General features: G+C 36.5%; 1 protein-coding gene across 7 annotated transcripts in view; it reads right to left on the reverse strand.

The window, feature by feature from the left end:
- The window catches only part of PDE1A (phosphodiesterase 1A), a 179202-nt gene that overhangs the window by 24833 nt on the left and 140002 nt on the right, over positions 1 to 14367 (reverse strand). For all 7 annotated transcript variants that reach the window (XM_042040479.1, XM_042040480.1, XM_042040478.1 and 4 more), the window contains 4 exons: positions 10783 to 10883; positions 8100 to 8225; positions 2111 to 2212; positions 1871 to 1991 (listed from right to left, as the gene is read on the reverse strand). In XM_042040479.1, coding sequence (XP_041896413.1) covers positions 1871 to 1991; positions 2111 to 2212; positions 8100 to 8225; positions 10783 to 10883 — 450 coding nt within the window. The remainder of the gene's footprint in view (positions 1 to 1870; positions 1992 to 2110; positions 2213 to 8099; positions 8226 to 10782; positions 10884 to 14367) is intronic.

Here is a 14367-nt window from a genome sequence, read left to right on the forward strand (position 1 = left end):
GAAGTAGTTGAATTACTATCTTTAAAGAAAAGAAGAGGAGGAATTAAGGGGGTTTATATACATTTGGAGTACATCATCTTGGCTGGCACATATTTGGAAATCCCGGAGATCTCTATCACACAGGCTCAAAGCAACAGACCAGAGGATGCACAACAAGCCAGTGCATCTAGGAAGTAGGAGACCTTCTGTGTCTGCACTGCTCAGTGCATATGTGCTGCTACTTCACCACACTTTAAAAGTGCTGGAGCTACTCCACACACACTGTCCTTAGCAGTACATGGAAAGAATTCTGTTTCTGATGCACTCCTCTGCAGCCTGGAAGCTTTCACGTTTTATACTGCTGCATTGCACACATATATATATGTTTTTACTTGTTCTATTGTTAAATGCCTTCTCGAGTTTTTGAGCAGCTTCCTTGGGATCCAGTCACTTCTTCTAGTGAATGGATAAAGGAACAACTAAAACATTAGCTGGTCCTATGCATTCAGTGACCAGTGTGGTACTGTTTACTGCTAATGCTACCTTCACTTGGCTGGACACATTGCCTCACTGTCCCATGCACCCTGTCTAGTCTGCCTCTCTGTGTCTAAAATGATATTACAGTTGGTCATTTTATGACCTTTTTTCTTGGGTAATCTGCTCCTCCTTTTTGCTCTCAAGTTCAAAATCCTCAAAATTTCCATTGACAGAAGCAGATACAAACTCATGACTACCCATAATTTCCACAAAACTCAGTCCATTCATTATTTAGATAAAGGCACCATCTCTCCAGTCTGCCTCCCCATTGCAAAGCCCAGAATCAAGGATGCCCTGATGCTCCCTACCAAGAATTCTTATGAAGAATCTCCAGGAACTGAGCAGGAACCTTACAGGGCAGATGGGTCTAAGAACCTCCTGGTTTAACATAGCCCTTGTTTTGTTCTCTGGTCCCTTTATCCAGTGTGACCAATCTGATTTGAAAATGTCAACATATAGAAAAACAAGACAATCAAGGTGAACAAGACATACACTGTTCCCTGATCTGTATTAGCCCTTTTTAAAATCTGTGCATAACTCTAGAAATTGTCATACCTAAGCTGGATTTTGATTATGAATTGTACTTCAGTAACTGTTATGCTGTCAATGTGCATGGTTGCAAATACTGATTACAGAGAGAGTATTTTCTCTCCGGAGAAATGTTTTTTGCTTCACCTGCTCAGGTGAGTCAAAAAATGGCAGCAGTAACACCAACACCTACTGGGGTTTTCCTTGGAATTCAGTACTGCACAGAAATAAAAAGACTTTCACAAAGGTGTGTCTTCATTTTTGGTTTAGGATATATGGTCACAGCATTAACAGGATGGTACTGTCTAACCTATGGCTTTGGATCAGGCTGTTATGAAAGCAACACCTTCAGATCTATGTGGCATATGCATGGCAAATACCAGCAAGGAAAAGAAATAGAAGGGCTTTCTGAAATGTGGAATGGAGACAAATTTTTGCCTTCTTTGCTGAACATGTATTCTTCCTATTTTCTCTCATCCTACCCTTCTGGTGCTTCTTTATAATTCAAAGCATATATAAATCTCTGTCTACAGAATGAAAACAGCTTGACAAGTTATATTATAATTGGAAGGAAAAAACCCACTACAACACTCAGAATCTTGGTATCAGCTGAAACAGATAGAGAGCTATAACCACTTTGTCTTATTCACACACATAAAAGTTGAAATAATGTCAGCGATATGTATGAAGAACAAAGAATATATACTCCTGACTATGCTTGTCAATCACAACCAACAGCAACCCTGCTGGTAGACTTAAGAAAATATTTAATCGTGTAACCATTGCTTCTTGAACTAGATTTATTAAAGGATTTTAAAAATGGCACCTGTCGAAAAAATTCTTCCATCAGGGCCATGGTCCACCGGTAGTGCAGTTCCCAGGATTTTGCTGGATGGCTTATGTCTGCTGCATGTAGAATCAAAGACATGGCTTTGGCTTTGTCTACCCTGTCAATTCAAGGACATGCTCCAATTATCTCAAAACAAAAGCAACTATTTAAATTCTTTTCTTGAATATGAGCTTATTGAAAGACTACAGATAATGAACAGAATGGAAAATAACCTACCCCTGTGCCTGCTGTAGAGTGTGTCGCATTGTTTTAATTTGTTGAAAATGACCCGACATATCTGTAGACAAGACCATCTCAATGACCAAGCTACGCAACTCCCTAAGAATAATTAAAAGCAAAACGACTGATTAAAATTCATTTATTCTAGGTATGGTACATTTGTTTAAGCAGTATTTGTTAATTTATAACTTTCAAAACAACATCATGGGTTTTATTATGTTTTAAAAAGCATTTAAATAAATTATTAACAACTTGAACATTGTATCCTAAAGGGATTCTGTGAAAGCAGTGTACCTCAGAAAATGTACTCTGCAATCATTATTTCAGAGTCACACTGTTTTGTAAATCCTATTTCCTAGTGCATAAACTAATATTACATGCAGTTCTCTCACCCATTATAAGTAATTCCTTATTTTTTCCAGCGGTAGAGTATTCAAAAAACAAGTTGTTCTCTGGGCTTACCACCATACAACAGGCACATTATTACTGCCCTCATATTAGTGAAGAGTGTGCGTAACACTAAACCTAGGAAGAAGGCTGTGGAAACACTCAGGAGAGTGAGAGGAAACACTCAGAAGAGCAAGAGGTATTGCATCTGAAATACTAACATTATATCAATATAAGATCGTTATGACAAACAATCTTTCATTCCAAAAATATTGTAATATCTATTTTATGAATCAGAACAAGTTTGGGATTAATATTTCATCTCTGTCTTGGTATTATGGTCAGAGATGTTGGCTTGTCCATCAGCTTTCTATTAAATCAATATGAAACTAATAAAACATGAATCATGTAAAAAGTGTATTAATTCTGGTTGTGAATATGAAATTAAATTAATTTTGTCAACAATAATTACTGACTTAGAAAATTCTATCTCCTTGATGTAGAAGGATATAGGCCGTGTAGGAGTCCAGTGGGTCTTTATTTACATGTTTTTTAAATGGCCTAGGAGGACAAGTCCTGCTTATACATATATGGGGAACAATTCACCTCATTAAACCTTTCATCAGGTACCATATTACCTTCAGGAGCACACCCCCAATCTTAAGGATGTCCAAGTATCAAATACAACAGTAAAATCCTACTTTAGTCATTCTCACTGATCTTTCATATTGTACTCATACGTTTGATTTAGGTAAATCAAAAAACATGCAGGTTCTTTCAAAGGACTATACTTTAAAAAGGTAATTTGCAGTTTTCTTTAGGGCTGTTAGAATACTTTGTTATTAAGACTATCAAGACTGCTTTTGATCCCAATTAATTACATATTTAAGCAGATATTTGTCACTGATTTTTATGTATTTATTCCCAATTTGCTTTAATGTAACTGGATAAAGACTCGATGCTCTCACTTCTACTCAATAATATGCAGCCATAGCAACTTGTGTTTAGAAAATGCCTTACCTTATCTGATCTCATAATAAGATACTAATTATTTTGCATCCCAACTGTTCCTCCTCCACATTGCTTTGAAAGTGTACCCTTCAAAAACAGTCAAACCCATTAAAAAAATAAAAGCAAAACAAAAGAAAAAAAACAGCTAACACTACAAGAAAAATGAGGGATCTGCATTGTTAGACCCTGTTGTTTTTAAGACTGAGATAATTATCACTTCTCTTTTGTACAGGAGATTTTCTTAGGAACTTTCAATGTCTGAACTTTTTAGAGTAATCAGAAATAAGTTCACCCCTACTCACAAGACATCTCACCCCTTCTACACAAGACACACACACAGAGAAGCAAAACCACACTTTCAGTTTATTCATATCATCACGGCAGCAGAAAAAACCCTAATTCTTACCTCCAACACCTGAATAAGGATCAAATAGTCTAGCACTGTGCTGTCACTTCTGAAGATTTCAGGCCACTAAAAATCTGCTTTACAGCAAAAGAGAGTTTCCTGCAGTTGTTAACTACCTGCGCCTGTATCCACCATAATTAGAGGGATAGAAAATTGAGATCTGATGGGGAAATGGTAGATAAAGCTCTATGAGAGCTAGAAATACTTCATCTGCTATCATTGCACAGAAGGTTACTCTTGGACTGATCGCATTACCAAATTGCTTCCCAGGGAAAAAAGACTGTCTCATCTTTCATATTGTAGGAGACCTCAGCTGGTCTCTTAGGTAACTCCTGGACAGAAATCCCTCCCAATCTTCATTAAGCAGTCCACAACTACAAACATCAGGATAATACAGATACCTGCTGCCATGGCAAAAAGACACATAGATGTTGTCCTGCTATGAAGGGAAGTGGTAACAGAATTCACGTACAGCACATGGCAATCTTTCAGGCCCAAAACCAGAAGATTACTGAGTTTGAGTCTACCATCTCCACTTAAGTAAACTGTCATGTTCTGTGCTGGCATCCTTTCTTAACCCTCCTCATAGCCATAAGTCCTATGAATAGGATACTGTAAAACAACACAGATGCAAGACTATGTGAAAAAATTACATGAACAATGCTGTAATAAAGAGACAAGGAGTGGCAACGTGAATTTCTCGGAAAAGTAGTTAACCAATAAATAGAAACCAGCTTTACCTGGATTTGTCAATGACAAAGACATTTAGTCAGCTGGAAACTAATCAAAAAATTCAGGAAGAGATTAAGATGAGCAAAAGCAAGGTGGGAACTGAAGACATAAGCCTCGTCTTCAAATTATAGGAATCCTCAGCCAGAAGAATCCCAAGGGACTTTGTGAAAGAATGTTGTTCATTATGCATTACATAGAATACATGCTGGTTTGTTCATCTTTTTTTTATAATCAGGCAATATATCACTGTATGCCTTATGACTGGGATGGTTTGAGACATTAATACTGCCCCACCACCTATAACAATATTACACATGGGGTGCTGGAACACTGGAAATCTGGTAAAGCAAAGGAGAAAAGGGGACAAATGAGGATCCCTCTTTAGTTATTTAAGAGCACTAAGTGAGAGAAACAAGATAATATCAAAGACCAGAATGTATTTTCAGAGCTGAGAAAAGACTGAAAAATTACTATGAATGTTGCATGCATTATCCACAAAGGACATCATCCTCAGAACGCTGGCAGTGTTCCCCAGCTCAGACCAGAAGCCTAAGTTTTAGACTTAATTGAAGCTGGAAGTTTATTAGCACATTTATCTTCCTAATGTTAACATGTAGAAGAGAAAATGGAATACCATAAAGTAATTTCAGTCACGTTGCTTCATCTTGCTAGAATTAGCAGTTTTAATAGTCAGCAGTGTTAAATTTTTGAAAAATGAAATTTCTGCAACTAAAGAAAATAGATACGACAGAAGTAAAGAAATGAATCAGTGCCAGGAAGTATATTAAAAAGTTGAACAGATTATCATTTCAATTTACTGCCAACTTGATTCAGTGCAACCTTCAAAACTGTTAGTTTACCAGCATGAGTTTCAGTATAGATCCAAGAAACTCACTCAAATAAGAGCTTCTGGTAAGTGGCTACCAGATCCATCATTGCACCAATGAAATGACAGGGTAACAGGAATTTCTGGATATTAGGAATGAAGACCAGGAAACTGTCATTTCCATGACTGACCCTCTAAATTGAACTATCACATTGAAACAGGTTGTGCAGGTTGGCACAGACCAGCACTTTGGAATTTACTGCTGGCTTCAAAGTACAGACTACAATTGCTGAGCTAATAAAAAAACATGGAACTGAATGTCCTAGTTTAGACTCTTGAGCCTATTAGTCCATTCATAAATTTCTTCTACATTGTACTGAATATGCCCAAAAAGAAATGATAAATTCTACTTTTCTCTTGTTGCCAAATCTCACCAGCTTCAAACTGGCTGCATATACTAGAATCTGTGTAGCCACTCTATACAAACAAAATTTGCAAAACTAAACATCTTCTAGGAAAACATAATTGGGTTACACTGAGAAGAGATTGAAAAGGAAGTGAAAACAGAGCCAGCATGTGATTGAGCAAGTTCCAAAAGAACGTGGTAATTTATCACAGGTTCAAAAACCACAGAGAAATAAAATGCAACAAAAGTTAGAGAAAACAGTCCACAACTGAACTGGACAAAGAACTGTGGGAAGACCTGCCCAAAAAATCTATGCAGAGAAGTGTGTGCTTCAGAAATGTGAAGAGAGCCTATCACATTCCCCCCTTTATTTTGTTTGCAGTCCACCAGAGCAGTACATACGAACATCACAACCTGGAAACGACAGGCTCCTCTTTCCATTGGCAAATATTTGGTTTTCATTGTATTACTCTTTTCCTCAGTGACATAACGAAAGGGAATGACTGGGATAAACTGTACTAGCTGGCAGCCAGATTTCTATCAGCTGGAGCAACTGTATCTTGCTGCAGGTATTCCTAAACTATACTGATTTATGGTGGTCTCCAGTAATGAAGAAGCCAGGACTGGGGACAGACATAAGTGTTTTCAAGCCATCTGTGGAACACTCCTGAACTGAAATTCATCTGCCCCTTTCTACTTGGAAGCATTCTCTGGTAGGATGCAATATGAAACAACTCCACTTCAAAAAAAATGTACTCAAGGCAACATGTCTGAAGATTTGAAAATACTTTTCCCTCTAAAATTATGAATATGAATATGACTTTCTGATGGCATTGTATGGGCACAATCATTTTCTCCATGCTCAATAGTTAGGACAAGCAAAAATAGGGTCACAGAGGCCTATCAGCCCCAAAACTATCAGGCCCCAAATAGTTTCAAGAGAAGCACGGCTGGCTCATGTTGGCATTGAAAATCTAGGTGTGTAGGCAGTTATCAATGAAGTTTCCTACTTACTTCTGGTGAAATTTCTACAGAACTAAATGTACAACACAAACCTTCTGATAACTAAATCCAAATGAGTATCCTCTGAAAAGAATTTTTTTAAGAGAACTAAAAAGTGTATGCTTCCTCTCTCATTTTGTATTAAATAAAAAAATTATAATTGTTTTTAATATTTTTTTAAAACATGTACAGAATAATAATTAAATGAAACCTGGAAGGGCCAGCAGACATACATTGAATAAATGCTTTATTTAGGGGTGTTCTCACTATGTAAATAAGTAAAATCTTATAATCTAGCACATAAAACAGTCCTTCACCTGTAAATATACACCACAGCAAAATTTGATCTGGTATTCACATATTCCTTCATAAATGTATAGTTTTGTGAAAATACAAGTAAAGCAGTGTTTAGCTTTGTTACTCCTGGTACCATCATTCACAGTGGGAGACTTTCCTGGAAGCAGAACATATCTCTCTGAACTTCACAGTCCACTTGTCTGCAAGTGGTTTTTTAAGGTCGCTGAATAATATCTATGTTTACAGAAACACACACAAAACTCAAATTTTAAATGCAATATGTATCCATCAACAATATACAAAGATAACATTTCCTTTTTAATAATGGAGAGAGTCTTAATCCAACACCTGAATTTTAGCCTTACGGGTCTTATTATTTGTGATATATCAATTGCTTTCAGCTGTCCAAATTTTCTTCAGGTATTACACTAAAATTAAGAAGAAAAAGAAATTTCTGTAGTGCTTCTGGGCCTTTATTATTTTTGGACTGTCCAGACAATTCATTTTCTAATGCTTAACCAAGACGTGACTCTGCTGAAATCCCAGGGGCAGTAGAGCTCAAGCTGGCAGCAGAGTGTGACCCTTCATTGTGTTTTCAACACACTGGTTATGTTGGACAAAGGCAACCTAGCTCAGGCAGCATTGTGGTTTTCCTAAAGGGCTATCTCATCTGAGGCACTGTCCACACACTCCAGCACTGTGCTTCATAAATGAACAACCTCACTTGGAAAATTATATGGAGTCTCCCAAACAGTACTTAACAACACAGCAGCCTTCCCTAGGCTCTAATATCCACTACTGTTTCCAGTGTCAACTTCCTGTAATTTGAAATCTTAAAATAGACTCCACAGGGAAGGCCTGGTGGTTTTTATTATTTTTAAATACTGGGAGTATTTCTGAATGTCACAGCAAGTCTTACCTCCAGTCATCTTTGTTTAGATTTGCAAGGATGTTCATCTCTTCTTCCTGCATGAGTCTATAAGCAGCACTTACATGATGATTTTCAAGAACAGAACGATCATTGTACAGTATAGCAACATCTGACCTAGTGTGGAGGACAAAAGGCAGATTTTGTAAAAGTGTTCCAATGATGACTCTGAGAAAGGTAGGAATATGCATTCTCCATGAGAAATATTGACTATAGATACATATATAGAGATAGATACAGATATATCAAACTATGTGCATTTGTCCCTATTGTAACAAATACTGATAAATTTTCCATCTTAAATGCATAAAAAATTATCATTATGCGAAATTTCCCACTGTTTGTGGGAAAGTCATATTTTCAAATGTGTGATGTTTTATTGATATGACCTAACTGTGGCAAAAATTTGTGAGATCTTTGAGCTTCTTGACTGTAGATAGGATAATAGAGCATCAGACATGCTCTAATTAGGTTACAAGAGTACACTAACATAATACAACCATTTAAAATGCAATATGTTCACCAACAGCAGGGCTCCACACATAGCGTGGGTATTAAGAAGTTACTCCCCCTGCTCTGAGGGAAGTACTTTGGCCCATGCTACTCATTATCAGAAGATGCTGTAAATAATAAAGTATTAAAAAGTTTCCATTTCATATGTTTTAAACAGCCACCATCTTTTCTCAGAAAAACACAGAAACCTTGAGCCTCATTACAATGGGATGGTAGAGATGTTAAGCTGCAATTTGATTGCACTCAAGTGCTTACTAAAGAAAGACCCATAACATAATGTTAGCACACTTAACAGTATCCTTTCCTTCCTAATCAAAGACTAATGTACAATTCCAAAATTACACTGAGATATTCACAAATTTTGATGTGGCATGGATTTATCATACTTAGCTTCAAACACCATTAATTCTTGGGGAATTTGTTTCCCCAAGACCTGATCTGACCTGCTAGGCAACCCCAGGAGTCCCCTCTCTGCTACAATTCTGTTCTGACAAAACTATTCCTGAATATTTCAATTTGGTCCACTGACAAGTCTGTACTAGAAGAAAGGTGTGTTGATTTAGCAGTGCAGCTTACTCTGACATAAATAAACTAAATTCAACCCCTTGCTCTGTTGAGCAACAGTACATATTGTCATGTATGGTACCAAGGAACCTAAATAATTTAAATAGGATTGGGAATGTTAGAGGAACGAACCATAACCACCCTAAATAATCAATATGTTTACAACCATAATCTAACTAAAATCATGGGAAAATCTGTTATGGCAATCACATATGTTTATGAAGCACACTTTGATCAACATAGCTACTTATGACTAGGCTTAAGCAGTGCTAAGATTTCCTATGATTTTGGCAGCCATTCATTCCATCAGTTTTCCTCAGGCAAAAGAAGCTTGGAATCACAGTCTGGGATGGCACATCAGGGCCAAGTTACATGAGGAGAGAAGAATGAGCTACATCACATAACAAATACCTGTTTGCAAATATGCCTGAGTAAAATTTAAAACTATCAGCTTAATTAGTTTTCCACTCTTGCAATACTTCAGAGCAAAATATTAAGGACAAAAATAGAAAACTAATATAAACTTGGAACTACAAACTGAAGTTTATTTTTAGCCAGACTATGCTGAGGGAGAAAAGAATTGTGTCCTTATTTCAGCTGCAAATCTAGCATTTTTTCATTATTGAAGGCCACATCTTGGAGAACAACTATGTTATAGATTAAATTTAAATGTAACCATTGAACCATTGGGGAATTTATCCATATAGGTGAGTGTGAGGACAATTCTGTTCAAAGTAATAATATTTCTAGCACTGAGCTGTTTTGTTAGAATATGCCAGTGCTATGCTGATTGTTTTTTTAAAGAGCAGCTAAAGCTAACTCCTCATCTGAGGATACTAAAAACAAAGTATAGCTTAGTGTAAGATAAAAATAAGGTTGTTTGTACTAGGTTAAGTATCAAATGTACCATTTTTCACTCAGTAATGGATTGGTCAGGGATTTTCCTTTGATAAGCTGAAAATATTTTAAGGGAGAGAAGTATATGCTCTTCTACAGGACCAGCAGCTAGAGTGATATGCTACACCTGCAGGAGAATGCAGTTAGCCTAACTTTCAAACTGGACTCCTTTCTGGATTTCCTTTTTGTATCTGCTTTCAAAACATGCTGGGAAAGGGCTCGTGCTAGGTATTTCTAAAGCTGTACTTGAAAGTTTCTCCCTCTGCACCAAGACCCTCTAAATTTAATACACAAAGTGAAACAAAATGTAAGCATATTGCTGTAAGTGACAAGGCATTTTTATGGGGATACAGTGGAAGAAGTTTTTGAGTCAGTAGTATCAGAATTTAAGTGAGCAGAGGGGTGAGGCGGTTTCAAGTCCATCCTCTGCATGTTCTGGACCTTTTTGAAGTTTCTCTTGATATATCAGCCCCAAAACGGAATTATTTCAGACATTATGGAGCTATCTCATTACTTTTCTACAGTTTTTGATCATGTGAGTGATCCCATTAACTGTACAGAAGTCAAGGAAGCAATTTGTAAAATCAGGATTGACATGGCTACCTCCTGGCTTTAGTAATAAGAGTTATGAAACAGTTCAGCAAGGATCTCAATGAACTGCAAACTCCAGATGTGACTCTTAGGAGACCACTTCACTTACCTTGTCTGAATATGAAAATTGTTCGTGGTCCCAGTATGTTCATAATCATGGACGGCAGCTGCAAAGATCATTGCTAAAATTTCCAGTTCTGTGAGCCAGTGCTGGTAAATGAAAAACAAATCATAGTCACATTTTTGATGATAGCTGAAGTCAGATTAAACCCTACAGTGCTGAATATATTTTGCATTACCTTCAATTTACATAAACTTTCCTCTTGTCTTACTCCAGATAGCTGTATATCCAAAGCACTTGACTATTATACAATTAAACAAGTCTTTGTACTTACAATTTCTCTGAGAGCAAGTTAACATCCTTATGGTCACTAGCAAAGTAAATATTGGCAGCCAAAAATATATGAAGTTATCAAAAGAATTACACAGTTTACTCTGCAACTACTTTGAGTATCTAATCTGTTAGCCACCCATGGCACTTGCCAAATTACAGTATATTAATCTAAAAAAGCCTAATATGAAGTTTAGGTTATAATTTTTCTTTTAGTAAACTATAGATACAGTTAATAATAAATTGAAGGTACAAAATTAGCATTATCTATATTTTAGTGTACATAGCACTAAAATTAAGCCCGTGGGAGATTTTTCTCTTCTAAATTTTATCATACTTTGTACTGATGCAAAAAAAAAAAAAAAAAGTGCACAAGGCTAGTATAAAGTTACACAGAACAAAAGGTAATGTAGGTCGTGTATACAAAATAATGCAGACCCTGAGTTTTGAGCCCTTTCATAACTCTTGCTAAATGAAGCCGTTCAGTATTGCTCAGTTTGTAAAATAACCTCTATTATCTTCTTTCAAGTTCTCTTTCTTGAATGATAAAAAGTCCTTGAGGAGAAAATTTACTCCATCTAAAGATGGGGGTAGAAAAATCATATGATAATTAACCCCCACAATCATAGGACTGATTCAGTCAAGTGCCAGTCAAGCATTTCCTCACATATTTCAGATGTTTCTGGCATACAAGTAAGCTTCTGTACTAAAGGATCAAAGAATGATCTCAACTTCATGCATCTGAATATGCACATACGTGTGCAAGAATGGATATGAAATGTATAAGCTGTCAGATGTAGTACAAGTTGCCAATAGTTGTTATTCTTTCAAATAAGAAGAAAGGAAACAGTCAAGATTCATAAGCAATGTGAGAATAATTAAGTAGGTCATTCAGTGACAAAGTAAGGCTGCTGAGGAACAAGTACTGGCTGTTGGAGAAGCAGTATAGGTCTAGAAAGGTCACAGACAGAGGAATGAGAATGTACTGTAAGCAGTTCTAAAAATGGAAACAATGACCTTCATCATATTGTGTGTCACAAGAAACCAGGCCATGACCAGTCCTGGCTTTCACAATGTTTTCAACATACCAAATAGAACAGAAACACAGAAATTATTAGTAATGAAAGCTGAACATAAACTTTTCTTTAAGATGACTTTTCAAAGGTCAGCTTTTGTAGCAAATAAAATAATTTCTAGACAATGCATTCACAGGCAGAAGAACATTCCTCACAAACAATATCCATGGGCTATGCAGAGACTTCATACAGTCATACATAGAAGAGCAAGTATTCCACACACACTAGCTGTACAGTCAAAATTGGGATCAGTAATCAAACCAGAGAACTCCTTCAGCTAAAGAATTTATAAGGGAGTAGAAAAAAACTCTTAGAGAGACAGTTAATAAGTGTGTTTCTGAAAGGGAGAGGGAAAAACGAATATCTGGGGGTCTGCAAGACTGAGAAGAGCTGAAACCTGCTTCCCTCCTGAAAGATACTGCATCTCGTATTTGTAATAGATAACATAAATTGCAACTTCTATTGAAGTACTTTGTGTTGCTTACATGTAAATAGATACATTTCAACTTACAAGTTCGAATAGTTGAAATAGTTGAATAATAATAATTGAATAATAGTTGAATAATAATAGTTGAAACTACTTTTTTGTTAGTGATGATGGATTAAAAACTGAGTAAGAAATGGAGTCTCACAATGCACTTATTGGCAGTAAAGACATTTTTTCCTTTTCTTTGAGCAATACAGGTACGTGGGAGGAGAAAAGGGATGGTGGGAAGATGATCGATGACTCAAAAGTTCTTTACAAGATGTATTCCCTGGGACTTGGATTCTTAAACCTTTATAAAGATGAAAACTTCATAAACGTAACCTTGAGTTATACATTTCAGTTACGTCATCTAGGATTTAATCTCTTGGGAGGATTAATAGACTGTCTGCCATCTGTGATATCTAATATTCTAACATTGATTTGAGGTGGCCGGATCTTCTCTCTTAAGATAGACAGCAACTTTTGAAAAATATAATGATTATTTTATTTCTTTAACAGGAGCTCTGAATATGTGTTATTCTTCACCAAAATCTCTCTAGGGGCTTGTGGAGAAGCATAAGCTCTGATTAGCCAAATTTTTTTGGCAAATGTGGAAATACGGGTGTTTTCCAGCTTCCTGTAAAAGGTACAAAACATATGACCTCAACAACAGGAACCATGCAAAAGATTTCCTAAACCCCAGGTCTTGGAAACATTTGCTTCAGTATGTGTTTCAGAAATAAACAAGGAAGATAGCAACCCTTTGCAAGATTTGGAATCAGTATCAGGTCCTTAAGAGACAATGAAAGCACAAAAACTTCAAAGTGCAAACCAATCTTCAAAAAAAAACCCCACAGGAATTTGATCTAGAATCTCATCAGATTTACTCTAATCCAAGTATTTATCAGAGATACAGGAGAGTTAAAAAATAAAAGTATTACAATGGACATGCTCTGAAAACTATTGGCTTGAGAAGCAAACGCCAAATTGTTACTGAGTCGGGTACTGGAGGGTTAACGAGGCAACAGGGAAAAAAAATCCAGCAAGTTAAATAGAACATTTTCATGATACTGATGCTTTCTCAAATTGCAAGTGACATTTGGGAGAGAAATACTTTGCAAGCTGCAGAATCACTAGGCCCTCTTTCAAACACTGATTTCCATAAATGTTCCTTCTGCCTGGCAAGTACATCTGTTTGAAGGCACCCTTGACTAAGTGTTGTCCTAGTTAGATATCTTTCCAAGAACTTTCCAGTATCATAGAACCATAGAAACATAGAATGGTTAGGGTTAGAAGAGACCTTAAAGATCATCTGGTTCCAATCTCCCCTGCTATGGGCAGGGAAATATCACAATTCAATATCATAATTTGGCAATTAAAATGTGAATTAAACCTGGACTAATTTTACAGAAATATTTTGTAGCAGTGTTGCAACATTAATGAGATTTTGCAGCAGTAAAGCCTTAACCTTTTTGAAAATAGTTGTCCAAACCACCTCAAAGGCAGTTAGAAGGTTAAGATGCCAATACTGTAAAACTCATGCTGGAAAGGCCTTTCTCACACTCACGTGCAGCCAGTGAAATAGCAGATATTCAAATATGAAACGGATTCCTTCATTCAGTGTTCAGAGATAAACAAAGTGTCTTTCAAAGTGGTTTAATCAACGGCTAAACATCCCAAAATTAATAGGATAGCTCTGGAATTTGGAACCTTGTCCTGGCATCAGAAGGAAAATCTGAATGCTATTGCCTTTTTTGAAGG

This window comes from Corvus kubaryi, unplaced genomic scaffold, assembly GCF_017639235.1.
Source record: "Corvus kubaryi isolate FWS band 111438036 unplaced genomic scaffold, C.kubaryi_AGA036_p1.0 37396, whole genome shotgun sequence".
Classification (NCBI taxonomy): Eukaryota; Metazoa; Chordata; class Aves; order Passeriformes; family Corvidae; genus Corvus; species Corvus kubaryi.